Source organism: Calidris pugnax, unplaced genomic scaffold (genome assembly GCF_001431845.1).
Source record: "Calidris pugnax isolate Ruff unplaced genomic scaffold, ASM143184v1 scaffold52, whole genome shotgun sequence".
In the NCBI taxonomy this organism is placed as follows: Eukaryota; Metazoa; Chordata; class Aves; order Charadriiformes; family Scolopacidae; genus Calidris; species Calidris pugnax.
In genome coordinates, this window is record NW_015090811.1 from 5,178,254 (window position 1) to 5,201,892 (window position 23,639).

General features: G+C 38.9%; 1 protein-coding gene across 5 annotated transcripts in view; it reads left to right on the forward strand.

Moving 5' to 3' along the window:
* The window catches only part of PIK3CA (phosphatidylinositol-4,5-bisphosphate 3-kinase catalytic subunit alpha), a 39,596-nt gene extending 21,944 nt beyond the window's left edge, over positions 1 to 17,652 (forward strand). For 3 of the 5 annotated variants that reach the window (XM_014938812.1, XM_014938814.1, XM_014938813.1), the window contains exons 6-21: positions 58 to 143; positions 1,437 to 1,542; positions 2,659 to 2,811; positions 2,920 to 3,054; positions 6,679 to 6,803; positions 7,277 to 7,358; positions 7,578 to 7,742; positions 8,302 to 8,405; positions 9,598 to 9,769; positions 10,097 to 10,203; positions 10,504 to 10,625; positions 11,153 to 11,231; positions 12,103 to 12,273; positions 12,837 to 12,954; positions 13,119 to 13,270; positions 15,227 to 17,652. In XM_014938812.1, the coding sequence (XP_014794298.1) occupies positions 58 to 143; positions 1,437 to 1,542; positions 2,659 to 2,811; positions 2,920 to 3,054; positions 6,679 to 6,803; positions 7,277 to 7,358; positions 7,578 to 7,742; positions 8,302 to 8,405; positions 9,598 to 9,769; positions 10,097 to 10,203; positions 10,504 to 10,625; positions 11,153 to 11,231; positions 12,103 to 12,273; positions 12,837 to 12,954; positions 13,119 to 13,270; positions 15,227 to 15,497 (2,148 nt within the window). In that variant the 3' untranslated portion in view covers positions 15,498 to 17,652. The remainder of the gene's footprint in view (positions 1 to 57; positions 144 to 1,436; positions 1,543 to 2,658; positions 2,812 to 2,919; positions 3,055 to 6,678; positions 6,804 to 7,276; positions 7,359 to 7,577; positions 7,743 to 8,301; positions 8,406 to 9,597; positions 9,770 to 10,096; positions 10,204 to 10,503; positions 10,626 to 11,152; positions 11,232 to 12,102; positions 12,274 to 12,836; positions 12,955 to 13,118; positions 13,271 to 15,226) is intronic. The other 2 variants (XR_001411581.1, XR_001411582.1) reach the window with 2 other exon arrangements.
* The last annotated feature ends 5,987 nt before the right edge of the window (positions 17,653 to 23,639 follow it).

The following is a 23,639-nucleotide window of genomic DNA, read 5'->3' on the forward strand; positions in this document are numbered from 1 at the left end:
ATGTTGATAGCAGTAAAAACATTTCAAAGATTGTACTAATATCAACATTGTGTTCAGATTTATGTCAGAACAGGTATCTACCATGGAGGGGAACCTTTGTGTGACAATGTGAATACTCAAAGGGTACCTTGTTCTAATCCCAGGTAAGTTGAGTACTCCAACCACTGTAGAGAATCTGATTTCCAGAGCATCATGAGTTATAGCACTGAAGTAGTAAAAGCTCAACTTTGCCATTATTCAGGTAGAGCTCTTACTGGGAATTCTTGCCTTAAGTTTTTTTTAAGAACTCTCCTGGATTTCCCCAAAGATATCTCTACTCGAACTGATAGTTTAACTGGTTTAGAAAGAAAATCTTCTTGGAAAGGTGTGGCTTGAAACCATGTGTATAACAACCTGTATTATATGAAACGAAGACATAAGAAAAGTGAATTAAAGTTTATCAGCCGATTTCTTTGTTCTCAGAGAAGGGTTTGGACAGGTACTCTTTTAGTAAAACTCCTTTAGTAGCTCCAGACCCATCAAAAATTTAATGCTGTCCTTGGAAGCTGCTGCTCTTCCAACTGAGAAAATTCAGAGTGACAGTCCACTTGAGAAAATACACTGTGTTTGGAAGTTCCTCTTCAAAAGCCCAGTTCTGCCCATTGAGAGACAAAGTCTACTTAGAGAAGTTCATGAAAACAAAATGTGTATTCCTGTAGAACCGATCTGTTCTCTTATTACTATGGTAAATAAAATGATGCCTGAGTTAGGAATATTGCTTTGGATTGCTGTGTTGTATTCCCATCTTGTAGTTATTTTTATATTTTCTTGCAGTTCAAATTTAGTTGAGTTCTGAAAGCCATGGCCCATTTTTTTCCACTTCCTTTTTTTTCTCCTTAAAGTGAAAAATGTTTCACAAGCTAAAGCTTGCATTCGTGTAATCCGTTGTCTTTAGGTTATCCCTACGCGGATGGTTGCAGTCAGTAGGTTTTCAAGAGTGAAACTTTATATTTTCTCGCAGTTCAAATTTAGATGAGTTCTGAAAGCCATGCCACATTTTTTTCCACTTCCTTTTTTTTTTCTCCTTGAAGTGGAAAATATTTCACAAGCTAAAGCTTGCATTCGTATAATCCATTGTCTTTAGGTTATCCCTACACGGACGGTTGCAGTCAGTAGGTTTTCAAGAGTGAAAGTGAATGAACCAATTAGTAGGTTTGCAGGAATTGAACATTTTAGTGTGACTATTTAAACAGAAGGCTGATCTGGGAAGTTTCCATTCCCAAAAGGAGTAGATGTGGTCAAATACACGTGGGAGGAGTAAGAAAGTGAGCTCTTTATGCACATACACGGTTTAGGTAGGAATATCCCAAATGCTATTTAGTATAACTGTTGTTTGAATGCAGTTGTCTTCCTGCTCTCCTTCAACCTAGTTTTATTCTGCTTTTGAACTCTTACAGATGGAATGAGTGGCTGTTGTATGACATGTACATTCCTGATCTCCCCCGTGCTGCTCGGCTCTGCCTCTCTATCTGTTCGGTTAAAGGCCGGAAGGGTGCTAAGGAGGTAAAACACTTGATGGCTTTAATACGCTAACAAACAAAAGCTACTTAAGTCAAATTTGGGAAGATATTTGCTAAACGCTGTGCTGGCAACGAGTCTTAGTCCAATGCTTGATTTGAGTCTGATTAAAATAGGGTTTTGTTTTTCCTTGTATCTAATTCAGACTACCATGTTCTTGTGGTCAGAAATTAAACAACGTGGAAAAAAGCTTATCCATTCAGTGCTGTAGATCCTGTCTATACTGTATTGCCAGACACAAAGATCACTGTTAGTCTTTTGAGGTGCAAATGCCATTAAACTCAAGTGTCTAAACCCATAGGTTAGCTATTTATTAAAAAAGGGCGATATTTGTACTTGAATTTAGAGTTGATTTTTAAAATGAAGAAAATTTGTGCTACTTTAGCATTCGATGTAAGATCACAGTAATTTTTACGAATCTACATATGGCATCTAATTTTAGCCACTGGCATCGTTAAATTCTGGGTTTGAGTGTGTGTCACAGGTACTAGATAGGTTGGGGTTTTTTTGGCTACAACCAGGTTTACGAATCTTACAGAATCACAGAATGGTTTATGTTAGAAGGAACCTTAAAGACCATCCAGTCCCAACCCCCTGCCCTGGGCAGGGACACCTCCCACCAGACCAGGTTGCTCCAAGCCCCATCCAGCCTGGCCTTGAACCCCTCCAGGGATGGGGCAGCCACAGCTTCTCTGGGCAACCTGGGCCAGTGTCTCACCACCCTCATCATGTAAAATATAAAAATAATAATTCTTATGCCCAATCTAATTATTTCTTTTGCAGTTTAAACCTGTTGCCCTTTGTCCTGTCACTACAGGCTTTGGTAAAAGTCTCTGTCTGTCAAAAAAACCTCTCCCTCCATCATCTTGGGTTATTTTGATGTGGGGAAAGTGTTAGCATGTGTTTGCAAGTGTTTTGGTGCCATTCTGCAGAATTCCATGACGGTCATTCATAGAAAAATACAGTCCAGCTTCTGCAACCTGCTTTCAGCTAATCTGGGAATGTAAGAGATTGCTCTGGGCTGAAAAATGTTATTTCTCCTGACTCACTCTGCAATAATTAATTGATGACACTGAAAAATGGTCTTTTAATCTCTTGAAGGAGCACTGTCCATTGGCTTGGGGAAATATAAACATGTTTGATTATACAGACACTCTTGTATCTGGGAAAATGGCTTTGAATCTCTGGGCAGTACCTCATGGGCTGGAGGATTTGTTGAATCCTATTGGTGTTACTGGGTCAAATCCAAACAAGGTTAGTATTTGCATGCCAGTTTTCTCTTTAGGGGTACCTTTTCAAAATATGCTGTATTGTAATTGGTATTGTTCAACAGAAAAAGTAATTTGAATTCCCTTTATATAGGAAACTCCATGTTTAGAGCTGGAATTTGATTGGTTTAGCAATCCTGTAAAGTTTCCAGATATGGCAGTGATCGAAGAACACGCCAATTGGACGATATCCCGTGAACTGGGCTTTAACCACAGCTACGCTGGGATGGTAAGGCACACTCACCTTCCAACCTTAGCTACCAAAATACAAAAGTCTTAGTTATTTTACTCAGTAGATTAGTGATAAAGAGAACTTTTTTCTTCATGTATCCTGATTTATTGTAAAAGCCAAGAAATCAATTTTTTGTTTCATGTTTGGCAAAGTGAACGAGATATTCCCATTTCTTTGGATTACCAGTAAATTGACCTAATGTTTCACCGACCAACCAGAACACTTGACACCACCTTAACTGTGCAAACTGCTAGAGCCTTTTATGATGTTTTTATATCGTTAATTAAGTCTAAACTACTTAGTTTAGAATCATAGAATCGTTAGAGTTGAAAGGGACCTTAAAGGCTTCTCAAAAGTTGTAATTCTCCTTCAATGATACTGTTTTATTTTGTTGCAGTTTAATGTTTACAGGTAGGCTTTCTTTTGTAACCTAAAGGTGCTTATAATCCCTTATTGGCTTTTTAATAGGCTAGTTATGACCATCAGTGCAGGGAATTCTAAAGTAATTGATTGGCAAACACATGAGTGTGGTCCTTTATCGCCTTTGTTCCACGAAGAAAATCTATGAATTGACAATTGGCTTTTTGGTGGGGTTTGGAGCTTTTTTTAAAAGCCCATTTTGGATGATTAAAAGAAGAAAAAAAGAAAAGCAGTAAAGCTAAAAATGCTGTGTATTAAAGATAAGGCTGTGACATTAGATGGTATGTTTTGCTTTTTCCTCTGGAGGCTGGTTCAAAGACTGTAGAGTTTCCCCAGGAGAGCTTTGTGCTCTGTGAGAAGGAGAGTCTCAGGGTGGAAAGTTCTGCTGTGTCAAAAAGTGCAGAGGTGTCAGTAAACTTCTAGTTTGGGAATTCTACTGATACTTGTAACAGTCCTATCTCAGTATATCCTGAACAAATTGCTGTAGGCATTTGATTTCTCTTGATGCTCTGTAAGAAGTCCATCACACAGTGGTATATCTGCTTGTGATATGAATTGTGACTGAGAGGTGCTGCATGGACTCTTATTAAGTGATTAAGGACAGCTGAATTCTTGGTAAATCACGTTCCTTTGCTATAACACAGCCTATTACCTGGGCTTTTACATGCTCAACTCATTGTTTGGTTCCATCTATAGGCAAAAATAGAAAATGGTGAGGAGAATAAGCTCTTACTTCAGTGACAAAGTAATGATCAGCTTACACTTTAAAGAAAAAAAAGAATTGCAATAACGTCTCAGATTATAGTCTGTTCTTATTTGTGATGATCCCTTATAATAATGTAGAAGAAAGTCAATATGGAGAAAACCTATTGACATCAATGACTAATTTGACAGGGAAACAAACTGTCTATCACTGCTTTAGTCTCTCTTTCATCTTCATGCGGCTTTTCATTCAACCCTCCTTGTTGTCTACCAAAATCTTCTTATTACTTACCCTTTGTTAAATCGTATTTCATTAAATGCTTGGTAAGTTTGAACATCACTATATTTCTTAGTATTGTGTTTGTCCCTTTTATCTTTTAATGCGTGGTATCTTCAGGTCTGGAGCCAAACTTTTTATATTCAGATACTGTGTGTATTTATAGCTGTTTGTAATATTAACTATATTTAGCGATGTAAAAGGCAGTGCATTGTTACTCTTTCAAAAATCAGATACTAGGCAATATCTGAAAGAGGCAAAAAAATGCTTGTCTGAAATGGTGAAAAATCAGCAAAGCAGTCACAGAGGTATGATTTATGTATAAACGTTTTTGTTATGATACCAAGAGCATAACTTTTTTTTTGTTTAACCTAGAAATGCATTAGGCTGCATTTAAAATCAATTAATGCATTAAGAGATCATTTATAGGTCCATTAATATCTCAAATATGAAAGAATTTTCAAATATTAAATCTAATTTACTGTCCCACAATTCATAGAATTTCAAGTTTTTGGTGTTGACCGCAACAGGATAAATGCATTTTCCTTCTGGGCTTGACCTAAACTATGATCTTTCTGACCCACTGTGCAGGTACATTTTACACTTTTTTGACTTTCACTTACTCTTTAGGATGACTTTTTCAGAATCAAGATAAATATGTGCAATAAATCACTTGTTCAATATCAACTATTTGATCTTATGTCAGGTGTAGGATGATTATAAAGTCATTTATCCCTTAACTTCCTTACAGAGTGACTCTGGCTTTGCTACTTGCACTGTAACCATTACCATAATATATAAGAATGTGTTCTAGGAATTTTCCTGTGGCATGTAGAGAGCAGTCCTGAATAATTTTAAGTCCAGCGTATTCTTGTCCCATGTAATAGTAGTGAACCTGTTGTGAGAACACATCATTTATGTAATGGAAAATAAATGTAAAATAGAAAACTTCCAGTTTGGAGTAGATACCATCTGGTATAACCTGACAACTGTTTCTGTATTTGTGCATATAAATAACACCATTTCACCTTTTAAAGGGTGACTTGATCTCCTACCTGGAAATTTCAGATTGTTCTCCTCTTCAACTTTTTTTTTTTTTTTTTTTAAAGCTAGGTACATTGGAAAGACTTTCTATAAAAGACATAGAGATATTTCTGTTTCAAAGTTCTACCAGTTGAAAATTTCCATCAACAAAACTGGCAGATAAAGCTCAGTTCATTCTTGCTCATGGTCTTGTTTAACGTGCTCAGTAGAAATTGAAGGAGCAGAACAAGAGGTCAAAGACTGTGGTTCTACAGCTTAAACAATTTGAACTTGGAAAAGGGTTGATTTTATTCTTTTGTAGTAGTACGTATCGTACAGGTGTGAAAATGGGAGTTGAACACTGTTCAACTCTTGTAGAATTTTTGGGTTAGCTTCATCTTAAGTTTCAAACTTGTTTATTACAGTCATGTTTTATACTAAAGGCAATAACAGAAGCTGCTTAAGATTTCCCTTTTTCGCAGTGCAATTAATTCTATAGCTGAAACCTCAGAAACTGCATCATTTCATATGGTTGCTTTGCACAAAACACATTAAATGAAATAAATGGAAAGTGTAGGAGAAAAATTGAACTTGGCATGTGAGGTGTGAAAAATCAAGTAGTTTCAGTACCTCTGCCATTGGTCTAAGCTGGTTCTAATAGATGAAGTCTTAGATAATGTTAATTTCAGTGTGTACCAGTTCTGTTTTCTGTGCTCTTTGTGGAATGTCTTACACTAGTTCTGGTTAATGTTTTCCAGTTTTCTTGTAACTCAGGCTTTCCTACCGTCTTCTACCTTTTCTTCACCTGCCTTCATCCCCATACTCCGCTTTTTCAGTTCTGATTCTTTTTCGCTCCTTTCAGCAATGTCAAAACTGGAGACAGAAATGACCAGTTTCGTGTTGTGCTGTGTTCTGTTGTTCATCAGATGTCACCCACTACTCTTTCTCCACGTGGTTGAAACGTACCTCTTCTTGTCCCAGTAGCACTTAAAAGTGGTTGTAGAAATCCAAGGCCTAGTTTTTCCCCCCCTCTCTGTTTTTAAATTGCAAGTCCTCAGCTATAGCAAAAGGAAACGAGGAGATAGTATTTCATGACGTAGGCTGTAAGTGTTGCCGTGCTGTTAAAATACTTCATGTACATTGTATGACAAGGGAAGGAGGTGTGTGCAGAGTTAATGGAGCACTTTCTTTCTCTGCAGAGCAACAGAATAGCTAGAGATAACGAATTAAGAGAAAGCGACAAGGAGCAACTGCGAGCCATATGTACGCGAGATCCCTTGTCTGAAATCACTGAGCAAGAGAAGGACTTCCTCTGGAGCCACAGGTATTTAGAAACTAAAACCAAACCAAAGGAAAAACCCCTTGTTGGCACACTCAGACTTCGCCCTGTTCACTCCAAATGTGTCATGGTTGTCTTGGGTTTTGCTCCCTTTGTTCTGCATTGTTGGACTTAGTGTTTTAGAGAACGTTTTTAAAGCATTCTGCTTCGTATGTCTTGGTGCATAAGGCCATGGAGAAAAGGAAATTGTTGAATTAGTTTACATTTTCCCCATTACTGTGTTTTTAAAGCATTCTGCTTCGTATGTCCAAGGAGAAAAGGAAATAGTTGAATTAGTTTACATTTTCCCCATTACTGCAGGCCTACCTTCGTGCTTGGATCCTGACACCACCTTATGGTATCAGTTGGGTCCTGCTGATAAAGGAGGAAAAAGGTGCAAGACTGAGGGTTCACAGTGGGTGGTTATCGAAACAAAAAAAATGCCCTTTTGTACATACAACTTTTTTTCTCTTTCACAGACACAATTGTGTGCATACTCCAGAAATTCTGCCCAAATTGCTTTTGTCTGTTAAATGGAATTCTAGAGATGAAGTGGCCCAGGTAACGCATAGCTCTGAATTAGCTTTATGTTTTGAAACAGCTTTAAAGTATGCTATTTTAAAGAAAATGTCTAGAAGTTAAAAACATGTTACGTGTGCATAATATGTTGAATGAAAACTGAGATGATTTAAGTTACTGCTATAGTGGACTGATGAGTCTGGTCCATAGTTCTTGTTCTGTAGCTCAGTCTGAGTCTGAAGGTTTTCTTCTTGTCTACAGATGTACTGTTTGGTGAAAGATTGGCCTCCAATCAAGCCAGAGCAAGCAATGGAGCTTTTGGACTGTAATTATCCAGACCCAATGGTGCGAGCTTTTGCAGTTCGCTGTCTAGAGAAGTACCTGACAGACGACAAACTCTCTCAGTATTTAATCCAGCTAGTACAGGTACAGAACATGTCTGGGTATACTTGATGTCTTGTGTATATTCTATAATCACAGGGGCTTAAAATACAGCACAAGTTAAGATGATGTGAAAAAGAGATCATCAGAAGTATGTTTGCATTGCAGATTGTTTAGGAGGAGGAGATGAAATGCAGTTCGTTTTCTGTAGTGCTGGGGGTTTGCTTGTTATTAAATGCCTGAATTCTGTGGAGATGCAGAACTGTTCTGCCAACTGGCACGGGCAGCTATTTTGGCTGTCCTAACATATGGGAAAGTGTGAGCAGAAGCGCCTTCTCGAAATTCTGAGCAAGTTGAGGCTAAAATATTTGGTAACAGTAAAAGAAGCATCAGATGGTGAGTTCCTGAAATAGAGGCAGCCAGTGCACTGTTAGCAGATGTTGTTCAAATCCCAACACATGCAAATATTAATACCAAGATCAGTCATTCTATAAATTTTAACATAAAACACAGATTGCTTTTTATTTAACTACCTTTAATCCATATACGTTTCATAGAAATAATAATTGCAACTGATATTTTTTTTCTCTTTATCCTTAACTAGGTTCTGAAATATGAACAGTATTTAGATAATCAGCTTGTGAGATTTTTACTCAAGAAGGCACTGACCAACCAAAGGATAGGACACTTCTTCTTCTGGCATTTAAAGTAAGCATAGTATCATGCTAAGGGGTGGTGGGACTCCTATTAGCTGTAAATAATTAAGGCTTGGCATACTAAATAAATATAAATAATAAAGGCTTGGCATACTAAATGTCCTTTTGTAGGAAAATACTACCACTTAATGTCTGTTTTATATTATTTAAGAATTTGAATGCATAGTTTGGTAATAGAAGTTTAAACTGCAAGTTTAAAAAGCTGTTTAATAATAGATACTTAGTTTTGTAGTTCTTTTTATCTAATGATGATTATCCTAGAAGCAAGGTAGTCCAAGATTGCTGGGAACCTCCCATACTGTTAGCTTTTTACATTTTTGACAGATTTCTGCTGTTTTAACTTTATTTTGTATGCCAGATCCCTACCATTTTTTTCCAGAAAATTTTAGGAATAGTTGAGGCCTAGAGAAAGCCACCCAATTTGACCAGATAAGGCTTTGAAAAATAACTGTTCACACCTGCTTATTAAAGACTTTATAGAGTTTGATAGCCAAAATACCTGAGTGTTCTTCCTTACTTAGTATAAAATGGGCTTTTGGAATTCCTGCTGTTGAGAAGGCTGAGTGTTAATCAGCCTGTAGTAATACTGGGTTCTAGCTAGATCTCACCTAAAAATGCTGTTCTGATATAGTATGATCAGACACAGAAATAGAAGCAAGGAATCTTTGTTGTGCTTTCAGTTTTCTACTTCCCTTGGTAAAGGATAATGAACTAAGTTGCCTGATTAGCTTGTTTGAGGGAATATTTTAGGACTGTTCAAAGACTGAGAGTAGGTAAAAACAAGGAAACTGGAGGGGCCACAGCTTGGGATTGGCTAAATGAGAAAATAAGGAGTCAAAAGTGAAACAGTTTTGCTCTCATCAAAGAAACCTGGAACTTGTAAACCTCAAAGAGTTTCTGGGAAGTGTGGATTTTGAATAAAGACAAGGGGTAGAGAAGGACAGGATGGAGAAAGAAGGAATGGGGGAAAAGTGTGTAAACTGCACTGAATTAGTTGTAAAAGGTACCGAAGTCTGATCATTCTGGTTAAAATGAGACAAGGTGTGGGAGGTCAATACAAGTTATTTACCTGAAAAGAAGGATCCATAAGCAGCCCTTGGGAAGATGTTACAGGCATGGCTTCATTTTTGGCACCTCTAAGTGGTCTTGTCTTTAAGCTATAACTGTTCTTCCTCTCTGTGTAGGTCTGAAATGCACAATAAAACTGTAAGTCAGAGGTTTGGTTTGCTTCTGGAGTCCTATTGTCGAGCGTGTGGAATGTACCTAAAGCACCTGAGCAGGCAGGTGGAGGCTATGGAGAAGTTGATTAACCTCACAGATATTCTCAAGCAGGAAAAAAAAGATGAGACCCAGAAGGTATTATAAGCTGTGCACGTACCAAAACTGTTGCTGTTGAGTCACAGGAATTGCTCAGAACTGTGTTTTATTTGATTAACTGGAAAAGTGTTAATGCTGACTTCAGTAGATAGTGTGTTATCCTTGAAGCTGTAATATTTTATGTATCCATTGCCATTGTTTACCCCTTAAGGCAACAAAACTAAAGTTAAGGGTTTCAATTTGCATAACTTCAATTTCTGTTGAAACTGTGCAAAACCGTACTTTAAAGCCAAAGCTAAAATCTGATACTTACCTTCATTTACATGGAATTAGTGTTCTCAAAACCCAAATGTGGTTGTTTATCAGGTACAGATGAAGTTTCTTGTTGAACAAATGAGACGGCCTGATTTCATGGACGCTTTGCAAGGTTTTATCTCTCCTCTTAATCCTGCGCATCAACTGGGAAATCTTCGGTACAGTCAGTTTTGAAATTTGTCTAGATATTTAAGGAAATGCTCACTAATGTTAACACTAGCAATGCCAAAGGAAAATTTACAATATAACTCTTCTGGTGGGCTTAGGAAATGGTTGCACTTACTAATTCCAGTTTGAAGCTAAAAGTAAAAGTAGTTGATAGTCAATTATTCGTTCAACTTTTAATTTGATACTAGTACAAAGAGTTTTAAGAAAACAGGGAGAACTTAGTAGTATTACAGAAAAATGGTGTGACAATCAAATTATGCCTATTTCACAGAAATTTTCTCTTTTTATAGGCTTGAGGAGTGCAGGATAATGTCATCTGCAAAAAGGCCCTTGTGGTTGAACTGGGAAAACCCAGATATTATGTCTGAATTGTTATTCCAGAACAATGAGATAATCTTTAAAAATGGAGATGGTAAGGAAAAATAAATGTAGTCCAAAAGTTACATCTGTTTATTTTCCTAACTTACTGGTTAGTAATTTTTCTAAACACGTAAAATACATATAAGGGGGGAAAAAAAACTTAAAAAATAATCATCTGAGCAAAGCAGTTTTCTTTTCTGGAAAAATTAAGCATGTACAAGTAAGTATTTGTCTCAGTCATGTCCAAATTTTGTGTGTTCTAAGACGCTTAGTCTGTTGTGGTGGAACATGATACTATTTATTATTTTGGGTTTTTTACTTGAAAATGTCTTCAAGGTATTACAGATGCATCATCTGTCACTCCATTGTGTATATTTTTAAACAGCTTTGAAATCTCCGCCGCAAATTTGTTTCATTCTCAACTACTTAAAATCTGTGTTTCTCTATTGAGAGGAAAAAAAAACTACACTAAATTACACAAGCCTCATTTTCTTCAGATAGACATTTTGGGGGAAAAGTAAAATAAGATGTAACAAAGTGTTCTGAAATTTGCAATCTCTATGTATTTGACTATTCCAGACTTGCGTCAGGACATGTTGACACTTCAGATAATTAGAATTATGGAAAACATCTGGCAAAATCAGGGTCTTGATCTTCGGTAAGCATTAGAGGTCATTCTCAAGCAATGCTTTTCTTAATGGCTTTTGCATTGGTTTGTTACTGGAGATTGCTTCCGTTCTCCTGAGAGAAATAAATGAAATGCTATAAATAGGCATGTTTGTACGTGTTAGAGCGACTTTCAGTATTTTTAGTACCCTTCAGTTTAAATACTGGGTTCCGTAAAGATAAGATTGTATTTGAAAAATACTGTTGGTATCTTCATTTCAGTACACAAAGTAGGTATTACCCAGCATGATACAAATGCAGCTCCTCCACCTCTAAACAGCCTGTGGGTGCAGTACCTTCTGCAGAATGCAGTTTTGCAATATGTTCAGGCACTATTTGGAAGCTCCTTTTGAAGGTCCCCAGCTGGTTTTCCATACAAAGTATCATCTGCTGCTTGTTTACAGTAATCCATGAAATCCTAACATTTCCTTTCTAAATGATTAGATTCTGTCTGTAGTGCTTCACTTGAAATATAGTTGAATAGATTGTCGTTAGATCATGCTAAATGCTTTTTTAAGAGTTTTTTCCAGTGTATTCCCCAAGGCCTCCAAGAACATGTTATTAGAATTTTGTCTTAACCTTTTGTCCTGGTATAAAACTGAAGGAGGACATTGGTGATACAGGGGCTGGCATTTTACTGTACTAATGTCTGGTACATTTTTTCCACAAGACTAATAATAATACACCTATAAAACATTAACAGAGATTTTTCCTACCCTAAAGGAACAGATGGCACTTACCTGATAAGGGTTATCAAATGGGCTTCTTGCTTAATGTCTTGAAACTTAACTCTGTAACAAAAAAAAACCAGCCAAACAAAAAAGAACCCCAAACCCACAACCTTTTGTTGTCTTGTCTTCCAGGATGTTGCCTTACGGTTGTCTGTCCATCGGTGACTGCGTGGGGCTCATCGAGGTGGTGAGGAGCTCTCACACCATCATGCAGATTCAGTGCAAAGGGGGCTTGAAAGGAGCGTTGCAGTTCAACAGCCACACGTTGCATCAGTGGCTCAAGGACAAAAACAAAGGAGAAATGTGAGATTTCCTCTGCTTGTTTTTCTTGTCCGTGTGCTCTTTTTTGATGGAAAATTCAGGAGAACTAAAGTTCATCAAGTGGGAAGTTATGTCCATCTGGTCTTGGTTGTGGTGTTTTGGTTTGTTTTTTTTCCCCTGCCCTTCTTTGCCTTATATTTCTGTTGGTAGCTCTTTTTAGTTTGGGTTGTTGGGTGACCTCTCAGCAGTAAAGCCTAAATTGGAGTTAGAACTGTGAAGGTATGGCTTAAGTCTGTATTTTAACAGTAGCACATCAAAATGGAAACTGCTGGCCTCCAAAAGAGGGACAGTCACTTCAATAGTGTGTTTACTGCTCCGTGATCTAACTAACTGTAAATACTTCTGTTTTCAGAGTATTTCTGAATTTCTTCCTTACTTTAATAAAGCGATAAAAAGTCCAGGCACTCTGCTTCATTGAGAGAAGACGGTAGAAGTTGGCTCTCTCTTAATGGGGAAGGGGAGAAGAAAAAAAAAAAGAAAATCTGCACTTCTGTATTATTAGAATATCTGTAGGAAAATGTCTCCTTTTTTTTTGTTTTCAATAGGTACGATGCAGCTATTGACTTGTTTACACGTTCTTGTGCTGGCTATTGTGTTGCTACCTTTATACTGGGCATCGGTGATCGCCACAATAGTAACATCATGGTAAAAGATGATGGACAAGTAAGATGTTTTTCTAGAAACATACCTAATGTTATCTCTCACCTTGACATGAGTTTGTTTTAAAAGAAAAAAATCCATCTGAACTATAGTGAATGATCAATTTTACTGTGACATCATTTAATCAAAAAATTACTAATCTTGAAATACTTTTCTGTCTTTCCAAGCTGTTTCACATTGACTTTGGGCACTTCCTCGATCACAAGAAGAAAAAATTTGGATATAAAAGAGAGCGTGTGCCATTTGTCTTAACACAAGACTTTTTAATAGTGATTAGTAAAGGAGCCCAAGAATGTACCAAAACAAGGGAGTTTGAAAGGTGAGCCCTTTTTATTAAGCATTTAACATCCAGAATATTTTGTACCTAAAATGCACTTTACCACTCTTGACCTCTAATAATTAGTACTTTTAACTGAAAAGCAGTATTTTAATTGGCTTGCAGCGGATATGTTCTAATTTAGTTGAAAATCAGCCATCCACTTGTAAATTAGTAGGTGATCTTAGTGCTTACTTGGCCTTCAGTTCATGAAACCTCACATGAGCTTTGCAGGGCCAGCACGTGTATAACGAAAACTTTTTATATCTATATCTTTTTTTTTTGGTTAACACTTAAAATCCTCTGGGGATTTTGCATAACTGCAAAAACTGAGAATTCTTAAATGTCAGGTGTAATGTGCATCAGAGCAATACTTCTCTCTCCTGTAGCTGCTGTGATACCAGCTCTTTTCTCTGGCCTGTGTAGTTTGTGGTGCTCTGCAGAACCTACTGAGAAATGAGAACTTGAAAGTAGTAATAATAAATAAATTCTGTTGGTGTAGTTTTTCCTAATATCTTTCCAGAGATCCAGTCTTTGAGAGGTTTCAATTGTAATTTTAATTTCATTATGTTGTGGGGTAGGGGAAAAAGGCAGATTTGAAGGTGTAGTGTTTGTCTAAATGCTGCAGTGGATTATTTTTTTTTGCATTTTTTTCTTAATCTAACTTAAATTAGCAATTTCAGCTTAAACAGGGATTTCTCACCCACTGTTGTGATATAGCATGTGCCTCTGGCTTCAGTGCATTCTCCAGAGTGTCTGAGGAGCAGCAGGTAGTGCCCTCATAAAACTACAGGAGAGAAGTCTGTATCTGATGATAACCAAGAAAGTGCTGTTTGCTGCAGGAAACGTGCTCTGAAATTGGAAATATCAGTGGCAATGACTAAAAAAGCTCTGTGAAATCCCATAAACTCGTGTGGAATACTTGCAGGAATTGCAAATGAGGTTTAAGCTGGAAAGCCCTCTTCAGTTTGGCTGTTGTGTTAGTCTGACCACTACTAATCCTTACAGAAATGAAGATAAAGTAGGACGATGAGGCTATTTTCTCAGCAGCATTATGGTGTCACTGGGCTAAGACTGTCCAGTTACCTGAAAACTGGTTTGGAGGTGAAGAAGTAAACGCATCTCAGAATCGTAGTGGTAGTGGTTGGAAGGGACCTCAGAGATCATCGAGTCCAACCAACACAAAAAAAAAAAAAAAAAACCACACAAAAAACACAAACCACCACCCACCCCCTAAAAACACAACAACCACCAAACCAAAACCATCACCCACCCACACAACATCCCACCACAAACCAATAATCTTGGGCACTAGAGCATGCCCTGAAGAACCATGTCTACACGTTTCTTAAATACCTCCAGGGATGGTGACTCCACCACCTCCCTGGGCAGCCCATTCCAATGCTGGATAACCCTTTCAGTAAAGAAATGTTTCCTAATATCCAGCCTGAACCTCCCCTGGCGCAACTTGAGGCCATTTCCTCTCGTCCTGTCGCCTGTGACTTGAGAAAAGAGACCGACCCCCACCTCTCTACACCCTCCTTTCAGGGAGTTGTAGAGAGCAATAAGGTCTCCCCTCAGCCTCCTCTTCTCCAGGCTGAATAACCCCAGCTCCCTCAGCCTCTCCTCGTAGGACTTGTGCTCCAGACCCCTCACCAGCTTTGTCGCCCTTCTCTGGACCCGCTCCAGCACCAAAATGTCCCTCTTGTGGTAGGGGGCCCAAAACTGGACACAGTACTCAAGGTGGGGCCTCACCAGTGCCCAGTACAGGGGGACAATCACCTCTCGGGCTCTACTCGCCACACTGTTCCTGATACAGGCCAGGATGCTGGTGGCCTTCTTGGCCACCTGGGCACACTGCTGGCTCCTGTTCAGCCGACAGTCGACCAACACCCCCAGGTCCTCTCATAGGGAAATAAATACACTGAGCTTTTTTTATTTCCCCCCTGTCTCTTCCAGGTTTCAGGAGATGTGTTACAAGGCTTATCTGGCCATTCGGCAGCACGCCAACCTCTTCATCAATCTGTTCTCCATGATGCTTGGCTCGGGGATGCCAGAACTGCAGTCCTTCGACGATATCGCCTACATCCGAAAGACCCTCGCGTTGGACAAAACCGAGCAGGAAGCTCTGGAGTATTTCATGAAGCAAATGAACGATGCTCACCACGGTGGCTGGACGACGAAAATGGACTGGATCTTCCACACAATAAAGCAACACGCTTTGAACTGAACTGAAAGCAAAGAAAACAAGGAGAACTGAGAGCCCGCTTTGGGGGGTACTGCACTGTTCATACCCGGTAGCAGCAAAAAGACTGGTTGCATAGGAATTGCACAAACCACGAACAACATTAGAATTTATGGCAAGAGGAGAGATGAACTGTTCAGAGAACTGTCGAAAAATAACGTAAAACAGGGTTTCAGAGAGCACTAAAATTGTACACTTAAAAAAAAAAAAAAAGAAAAAATTAAGCTTTAGTATGATGTGTAACTTCATGTTATGCCTTAAGCCCAAAAAGGTAAACTTGGAAGAATGTTTCCTTTTTTCATTTGATAGGATAAATTAGAAGGAAAAAGCAAATAGTGCTAGCATGAACATAGAGTCCATCACATCTTACCTTAGATCTGGTACAGCAGGTAGAGGCTATGCTGGACTGAGAGGAGTGGAGAGAGAATCCAAGTACTAGCAAATATTTAAATGCAGCATAGTTTGAAGGGAAGGAGTTTTAAGGTCAAAGAGCTAAAAACAATAAGTGAGAGGACAGTGCCTTTTCAATATGCTCAGAGGCATTAACATTTACGGGGTTCAGATGACCCTTTGATTTCTGGGTCCGTCACCTGCACAGTTTCTGAAAGCGGTAGGAAATAGGCCCATTCAGCGTGGTGTTTCTTCTGCTCAGTATTTCTAGGGGTGCAATTCATACCTTCACAGAGAAACTCCCTCCCGTCCCCAAAAACTGACTAACCTGGAAACTGAATGGTCAGAATTGGGTTTCGTGCAACAGAGAGTCGTAGTGTTCATCTTAGGTTTGCTTTAATCTAACTTGAACTGAATAGATTTTTTTCATACATGTTTTCCAGAACCTAAAGAAAGGTGAGTTATTAAAATTATTGAAAGATTATTTTTTTATAAAGGCTATTTATATAATAGGAACTATTATTAATATATATTCTTTATTTAGATGATTTGTCCAATATTCACTCTTTTAATTTTGCAGCCCAGTTCTATCTGTCCAAGACTCCCGTTTCCATTAACGTCACTGAAGGTGACCAGATAATACTCCTAGGACCAAATTCAACCCTGGTGACAGAGGACACAAGTACCAGTGAAGTAGTGGGAGATAACTCCCACTCGTGCCAGAGGTGAACTTGGCCTAAGTCTCTTCAAAAAACTTTTTGAGCATCACTCTTGACATTACTGAAGTGATATCTTGGCTATTCAAGGAACGAATGTTTTAAACCCTCAACCTTTGGGTCCACCATTTCTCCTCTTTTTCTTCCTCCTTTGGAAGTGGCTGTTTAATCCCGTAACAAATACGTCAGAAATAGCAATTTTAGATTTTTTTTCGAGATGATCAATAATAAGCAGTTCACCATAAGGCAGATAACGTTGGCTAGCTCAAAGCATGTGGAGTTACCAAGCATTTTATAGCTTTGTCTGTTTTGTGTGTGTGTGTGCGTGTGTGTAATATATATTTGTAAATCTAGTCGTCGTCCTCTAACACAATAACGATGCGTGCAATCAATTCAATTGGCATCAAACAGTAAAAGAAAGGAAACTGCACAGTGATACAGGAATAACATGGTTTGGGTTCGTTGTAGCCTTTAAAGGAAAAATAAGAAAAAATCAGAGAAGCTCATGGGCTTTAAGTTGTTACACTAAGCAGGATGGGCATTTGAAAAACATTCTGCCAGAGTTTCAGGGACAAAAGAAAAAATCCTTTTTTTTAAGCTTCAAAGCATTAAACCCTAATTACCTTATCCTGTTATGCCAGTTCTGTGCTGAGGTAACTTCACTGAGGATAGCAGAAGGTACCGTTTACTTCCATCGGCGTAAATGAGCGGATGTCTCCTGTTCTCAGTACCAGAAATAGGATCTGCTGACGGACTGTGAAAGCTCTAGATTCTTACAGAGATTGCTTGGAATTTGGATTTTTATTTTTTTTTTATTGTTCCCGCCTCCTGGAGATTTTAAGGTTCCCACCTCTTTATTTCTGAGAGTCAGATGCGCAAAACACTAAGTACCTTATTTTGAGCTTGAATTGAATCCCAACACCTCGTTCCCGCAGAACTCTGCGGTGGGACTGCAGAAATCCCAGCCTGGGCTCAGGCCCTAGGGTTTGTCACAAAGCATTAGGGATTTAGTGAAACACAAATTCTGAAACAGTGACTTTTTCAACTGTGAAACTGTGTTTGATTTTCATGACAGAACAGGCTGCTGCTGATTTAGCTTTCCTAAAAAAATATATTCTTTGCTTTCCTAAAAGTAGTAGAAAAAGCACCTGTGCTGACTTAGACACACTTTTCTGTTCTGAAGGGGTGTGTTGGTAGGTTTTTTTCATAGGTGAAAGAGATGTTCAGTATAATTCTTTAAAAATAACACACCCCAAAATTGTTAGTGGTTTGGCATCTCGTGGAGAAGATAAAACCCTGCGTATTAAGGGCAATATGGAAATTACCAAGCCTGGAGAGAACTTTGTATGTGATGACCCTGCTGTTGGTGGTTTGGAGGGTTCTTTTGGGGTTGGTGTGTTTGGTTTTTTTTTCCTTTTTATGTAAAACATTAAACGCCCTGTAGCGGTCAGTAGCCCACCTTTGTTGACAATTTGAAGGTATTTTCTTTGCTTTGTCATTTTATAACTGGCATGTTCCAGCGTCTGTTCGTAATAATAATTGTGAATTCCTCCTGTTTTGCATGTCTGTACAGGTTGCAGATCTGGGCTGGACCCATTCAAACAAAACTATCAAAAAAGCCACTTGAAATTATGATTTTGTTGATGTCTCTGACATCTTTAAAATGCTTCAAGTTAATGAAAATGGTGTGGTATTACAGAAAGAATTGTAACTTGCTGCTTCTAAGGTATATATTTTTTTTAAATCTTCCATGTTTCATTATCTTGTTTTAGTTCTACTTGAATGGAAGAAGAACCACACTTGTTTGTGTTTTTTTTTTTTTAAATACTATATAGCTGTGGATGTTGTTGCAGATTGTTGAATCCCAACTTAATTTTGCAATACATGTTTCATACAAATAATGGCAATATGGAAATTACTAAGCCTGGAGAGAACTTTGTATGTGATGACCCTGCTGTTGGTGGTTTGGAGGGTTCTTTTGGGGTTGGTGTGTTTGGTTTTTTTTTCCTTTTTATGTAAAACATTAAACGCCCTGTAGCGGTCAGTAGCCCACCTTTGTTGACAATTTGAAGGTATTTTCTTTGCTTTGTCATTTTATAACTGGCATGTTCCAGCGTCTGTTCGTAATAATAATTGTGAATTCCTCCTGTTTTGCATGTCTGTACAGGTTGCAGATCTGGGCTGGACCCATTCAAACAAAACTATCAAAAAAGCCACTTGAAATTATGATTTTGTTGATGTCTCTGACATCTTTAAAATGCTTCAAGTTAATGAAAATGGTGTGGTATTACAGAAAGAATTGTAACTTGCTGCTTCTAAGGTATATATTTTTTTTAAATCTTCCATGTTTCATTATCTTGTTTTAGTTCTACTTGAATGGAAGAAGAACCACACTTGTTTGTGTTTTTTTTTTTTTAAATACTATATAGCTGTGGATGTTGTTGCAGATTGTTGAATCCCAACTTAATTTTGCAATACATGTTTCATACAAATAATGAATTTGTATTTTTTTTTTTATTTTTTTTTTGTGCTGAAAGTTGTCTCAGTTTAGGGTGAGGCTCTATCTGTCCAAAATGATGTATAACTTGCTGCCCCTCCAGTTGGTGAGGGGGTTTTTTGGGGGAGGGGGGGTTGTTTATTTTATTTTTTACATCTGTATTAATGAAGGGAAGCCAACTGGATCTAGCAGTTGTCTCTCTGCGTACACTAACCAAATCTGTAGGTGCTCTCCTCTTTGAGAAATTCTGATTTTACTTCATGCTGATAAAACTATATCAGCATCACTCTGGTTTTCCAACGGCATGTGAAATCAGAGTTAGACTGTGTGTATATTAAGGTTCCATGTTACTTATTCATACAATTCAGTATGAAAGATGCTCTCTTAATGAGAGGAATGTTTAACAGAAGCCCAATTAACACTAGACAAATTGACTTTGAAATAGTCGTTATTAACCGGCCTTTTCAGCTCTCCCATTCGTAACTCATCTTGTCTGTGGTTACTTTCATTCTTGAGGCTTCCAGGATTCTTCTTGCTCGCTGGCTTAAATGTTTCCTCTTCCTTCTCTTTTATAGGATAAGGACTCGTTGAACCCACACTCAGGACAAAAAAACTCAGTTGTTAATTTGCAGTACAGTGTTCTTGATTTCTGAACTTTTGGGGGTAGACTCTTAGAAGTACAAGGTCTTACTGTGTGAGTGCTCCTGTCTCTAAGCCAGAGGTGGATCCCTCTGTCCCTGTCTCCTCCCTTCCCTCTCCCCTAAACAGGGACCTCCCCGTATCGTAACAACAACATAAAACACTTATAAGAGAAGCTCAATCGAAGCAATGCTCTGTCTGGACTTTGAACTTATTGTTCCTATTGGTTTGGATCAATGTGTCTTTAGTTTAAGTGTCCTTATTGTCACTTCTGTATGTGCTGCAATATTCCTTCGGCCAAAAATAACACTTTCTTGACTTTTTCTGAAATTCTAGTGCCAGTTCCCCAGTACAAACTGGTTAGGAACCATTTAGTTCAGTGTAACTGCAGCAATTTTCTTAGGATCTTCTCCCAGTATTGAATTAATCACCGTTAAACCTGACCTAATTGTACTGCTGAAGTTACAGAATCCTCTTCTTCCTTCTCTCCAGCCCCTGTCGTCCAAATTCTTCATCTTCTCTTGTGAAGATAAATGTGTAATTCATCCCCTGGACGTATTATCCTTTCCCCCTCACACCTCTGCAAGTTTTAGCTGTGAATATCCACGTACACCATCCAAATCCACGTCTCTGGTAGAGAGAAGGCTTTAAAAATCTATGTGGCTGCAGTCTGATGGCCTGGGTTCTCGGGCTTGAGATTTTGGAAGTGTTGTTGTCACTGTAACTGGCACCACAATTGCAAGAACTTTCAGAGAATCCTTGAGGTTGGTTGGCAGAGGCTTCTGGAGATGGTCCTTGGGAGCAGGGTCAGCTACAGCAGGTCGCCCAGGAACTTCTGGAGGGTCAGCAGGTCACCAAGGACATCACCCAGTTGGGTTTAGAGTCTGTCCAAGAAAGAAAGAGTCCACAGTAAAGGGTTTTTTCATAATGTTTATATGAAATTTCCTCTGTTTTGTTGCCTGATGCCCTTTCTGTGGGCAGCAGTGAGGAAAGCCTCGCCTGTCCTCTTCATTCCCTTCCATCAACTATTTACGTACGTTGACAAGACACCCCTTGAGCTTTCTCCTCACCATCCTACACAACCTCAGCGCTCTCCTGCCCCTTCAGCATCTTCATGGCCCTTCCTGGACCAGTTCCAGTATGTCCATGGGTGGCTCGTACTGGGCCCAGTGCTCCAGGTGTGTCCTCCCCAGTGCTGAGCAGAGGGGAGGGATGAAGGCTCACCTCCCTCCCCTGCTCTTCCTCAGGCAGCCCAGGGTCCTGGGGGTGCATTTTGGATAAATAGAGCCCAGGAGGGTGTCATTCTTGATGCTTATATCTCACTTTGTCACTCAAAGGTAATTAGCAGTTACATCTCTGCACCAAAGGGATGGTACAAACACCCACCAGTGCTTAAATTATCTTTTAAAAATGAGACAATTATCTTGGAAATAACCACTACTGGGGGAGGGGGGGTCGGGAGGGGGATGTTGCCGTGTGTGTCACTCTGTAATAAAGGTCCTGTGGTAAAGTAGGTAGAAAGCAAGACATTTTTAGTAATAACGGGCCAAAAAAAAAGTATTTAAGATGCAGCAAGATGCATGTGTTGTCATACTGAGAATAGTCTTGCAGTAATTTTATTTTATTTTTAAAACAAAAACCCCTTTTTTCTCCTCTTCTGCTCTGCTACTCGAGTAACAAAGGTTTGGCCTATGATACTGTAGTTCCTCTTCATGGGAAACTGTAAAAAGTCTGCTTTTTATTTATCGGCGCGGTCTGTATCACATGCTGTTTATTAAAAAAAAAAAACAAACCAAACTACTTTTGTTTTTTTATCCCACTTTTGAGTGTTAATGTATATACTAACAACTAAATTAAAATACTCTGGTTGGTACACTTGTGAATTCTGAAGTGAGAATTTAAGGAATCTTCAGTCTGGGAGCTGTGATGTGTTGTTGAAAGTTGTTCTTTCTATAAATGCTACAAGGAGATGGAAATTGCATTAATTCGGGGTGGGGGAGAAACAGAATTTGTGTTATTTGTGGGTGGGAAGTCCTAGATGTGGGTGGTGTTCGTTTTTGTACACGTTGAGCCTCAAAATAAGTAACTTCTTTTGGATGTGGGCTGTAAAATTCATGCCGAGAGAGCAGTTGTTGGTGTTTCAGCTGGATGGTTTTAAAACTCCTGCTAAATCAATCTGGTTTGTTCTCTTAAAAACATCCTTTATGTGATACCAAAACTGTATTTTAAAAACCAAACCAAACTAGGTTGTGTTTTTGTATCCAATACAAATTTTGAAAGAGAGAGAAACATATTTGGGAAATTATACATATATATGTATTTATTGCAACGTAAGAGTATGGGGCTGCAATGGAATTGCTTCTATTGATGGGTTGGTCTCCTTTGGACTTCTGTTGTGAACAAACAGTTATGGTGGGAGGGATTTGAGTTCTATTGCTGGAGAATTTTCCCTTTTTTTGGAGAGAGGAGGGACGTGTCAGGGTTTTTAATGGGGTCCCTTCTACACTTAAGCTTTAAGCTCTGTGCCCTGGTCGATGCTCTTTGGGAGCACCACGGCCCATCCTGGAAAAGGGCTGAGCTCCAGCAAGTGATTTTTGAAGTAGATAGTTCAATAACCTGAAATAACAGATTAAACTTCTCTTTATTACAGCACAAGGTGAGTTTTACCTTTTTCTAGTAACTATGAAATGGTTTTGAGTGGTTCCTACCTGGTTTTAAACCCAAGGCATGGCTCAGGGAATGATCAGTTCTTCTTCAAATGCAAGTTTTATTTACTGCTGTCACCAGGGGTGATTTCAAAATTTATTGTGCTTTTATTAGGTGGAGATGGACCCACTGAGCAGGGCTCAATTCAAAGCAAAGCCTTGGCTTTGGGGTTTTGGGGTTGTTTTTTTTAACTTTTCCCTTGGCAAATAACGGGTTTTTAAGTTTTCCTGATTGCCCTCTGCTGGGAACTGGGGAAAAGGCGCTTTTTTTTTTTTTTTTTTTTTTGTTTGAATAATCACACGGAAAATATTTTGGTGAATAGAGGGGAGAAATACATGGGCATCACCCGTCTGGGTGGCTACAGCGAATTTACAGCTCCTGCTGCTGGAATCCACAGCATGGAACAAACTGGGCTGGGATACCAGGATCAGAGCATAATTATTTATATATTTTTTTAACTAATTACCAGAGCAACAACATTAGGGATGTTGTGGGTTCTCTGCTAATTGAAATCCTGATCTTAAAATGAGGTACCTTGTGGCTCAGTCGGAGCAGAGGAGCTCCGTGAACGAAAGGCTTGGTAAAATGCTGTGATTTGTGTTAAACCATCAGGCTCTAAGGGATTGTAAAGGCTTCCCTCGTGTCTTCAAAATACATGGCTTATTTTGCAAAATAATAAGATGCCGTTTGAAATATCCGGCTCTGTGGGGAAGTAGAACATATTGCTCTCTGTGTAGGTATTTTTAAAAGAGATAGAAAAAAAAATGAGGTGAAGTGAGGAAAAAGGGTGGATTCTTTTGTGAGTATAAATTTGGGTTGTTTTGAAATGGGTGGAAGTCGCTTATTTAAATTCTCCAGGCCTTATTTTATATTGATTGATTTAGTGGGTGTATATATCATATATAGGTTCTCCTATAGAGCAGCTTTAAGGGGCAACTTCTACGTCAGTACTGAGAGTGAATCTGTGCTGTCTGAGGCCGGCACTTTGACATTAAACTCCGTCGCGTGTAAATTAAAGGATAAATTAAAGGATAAACTAAAGGTTTATCTTCCCCCCACCCTCCCCGGTTGCCATGGCGACGGGCGGGGGTGCGGAGGCGCCACCGCGGCCTCCAGGGGGCGCCCTTCCCCGGCGCCGGCCCCGCCCCTTCCCCCGCGGGGAGCTCCGCGTCCGGGGGC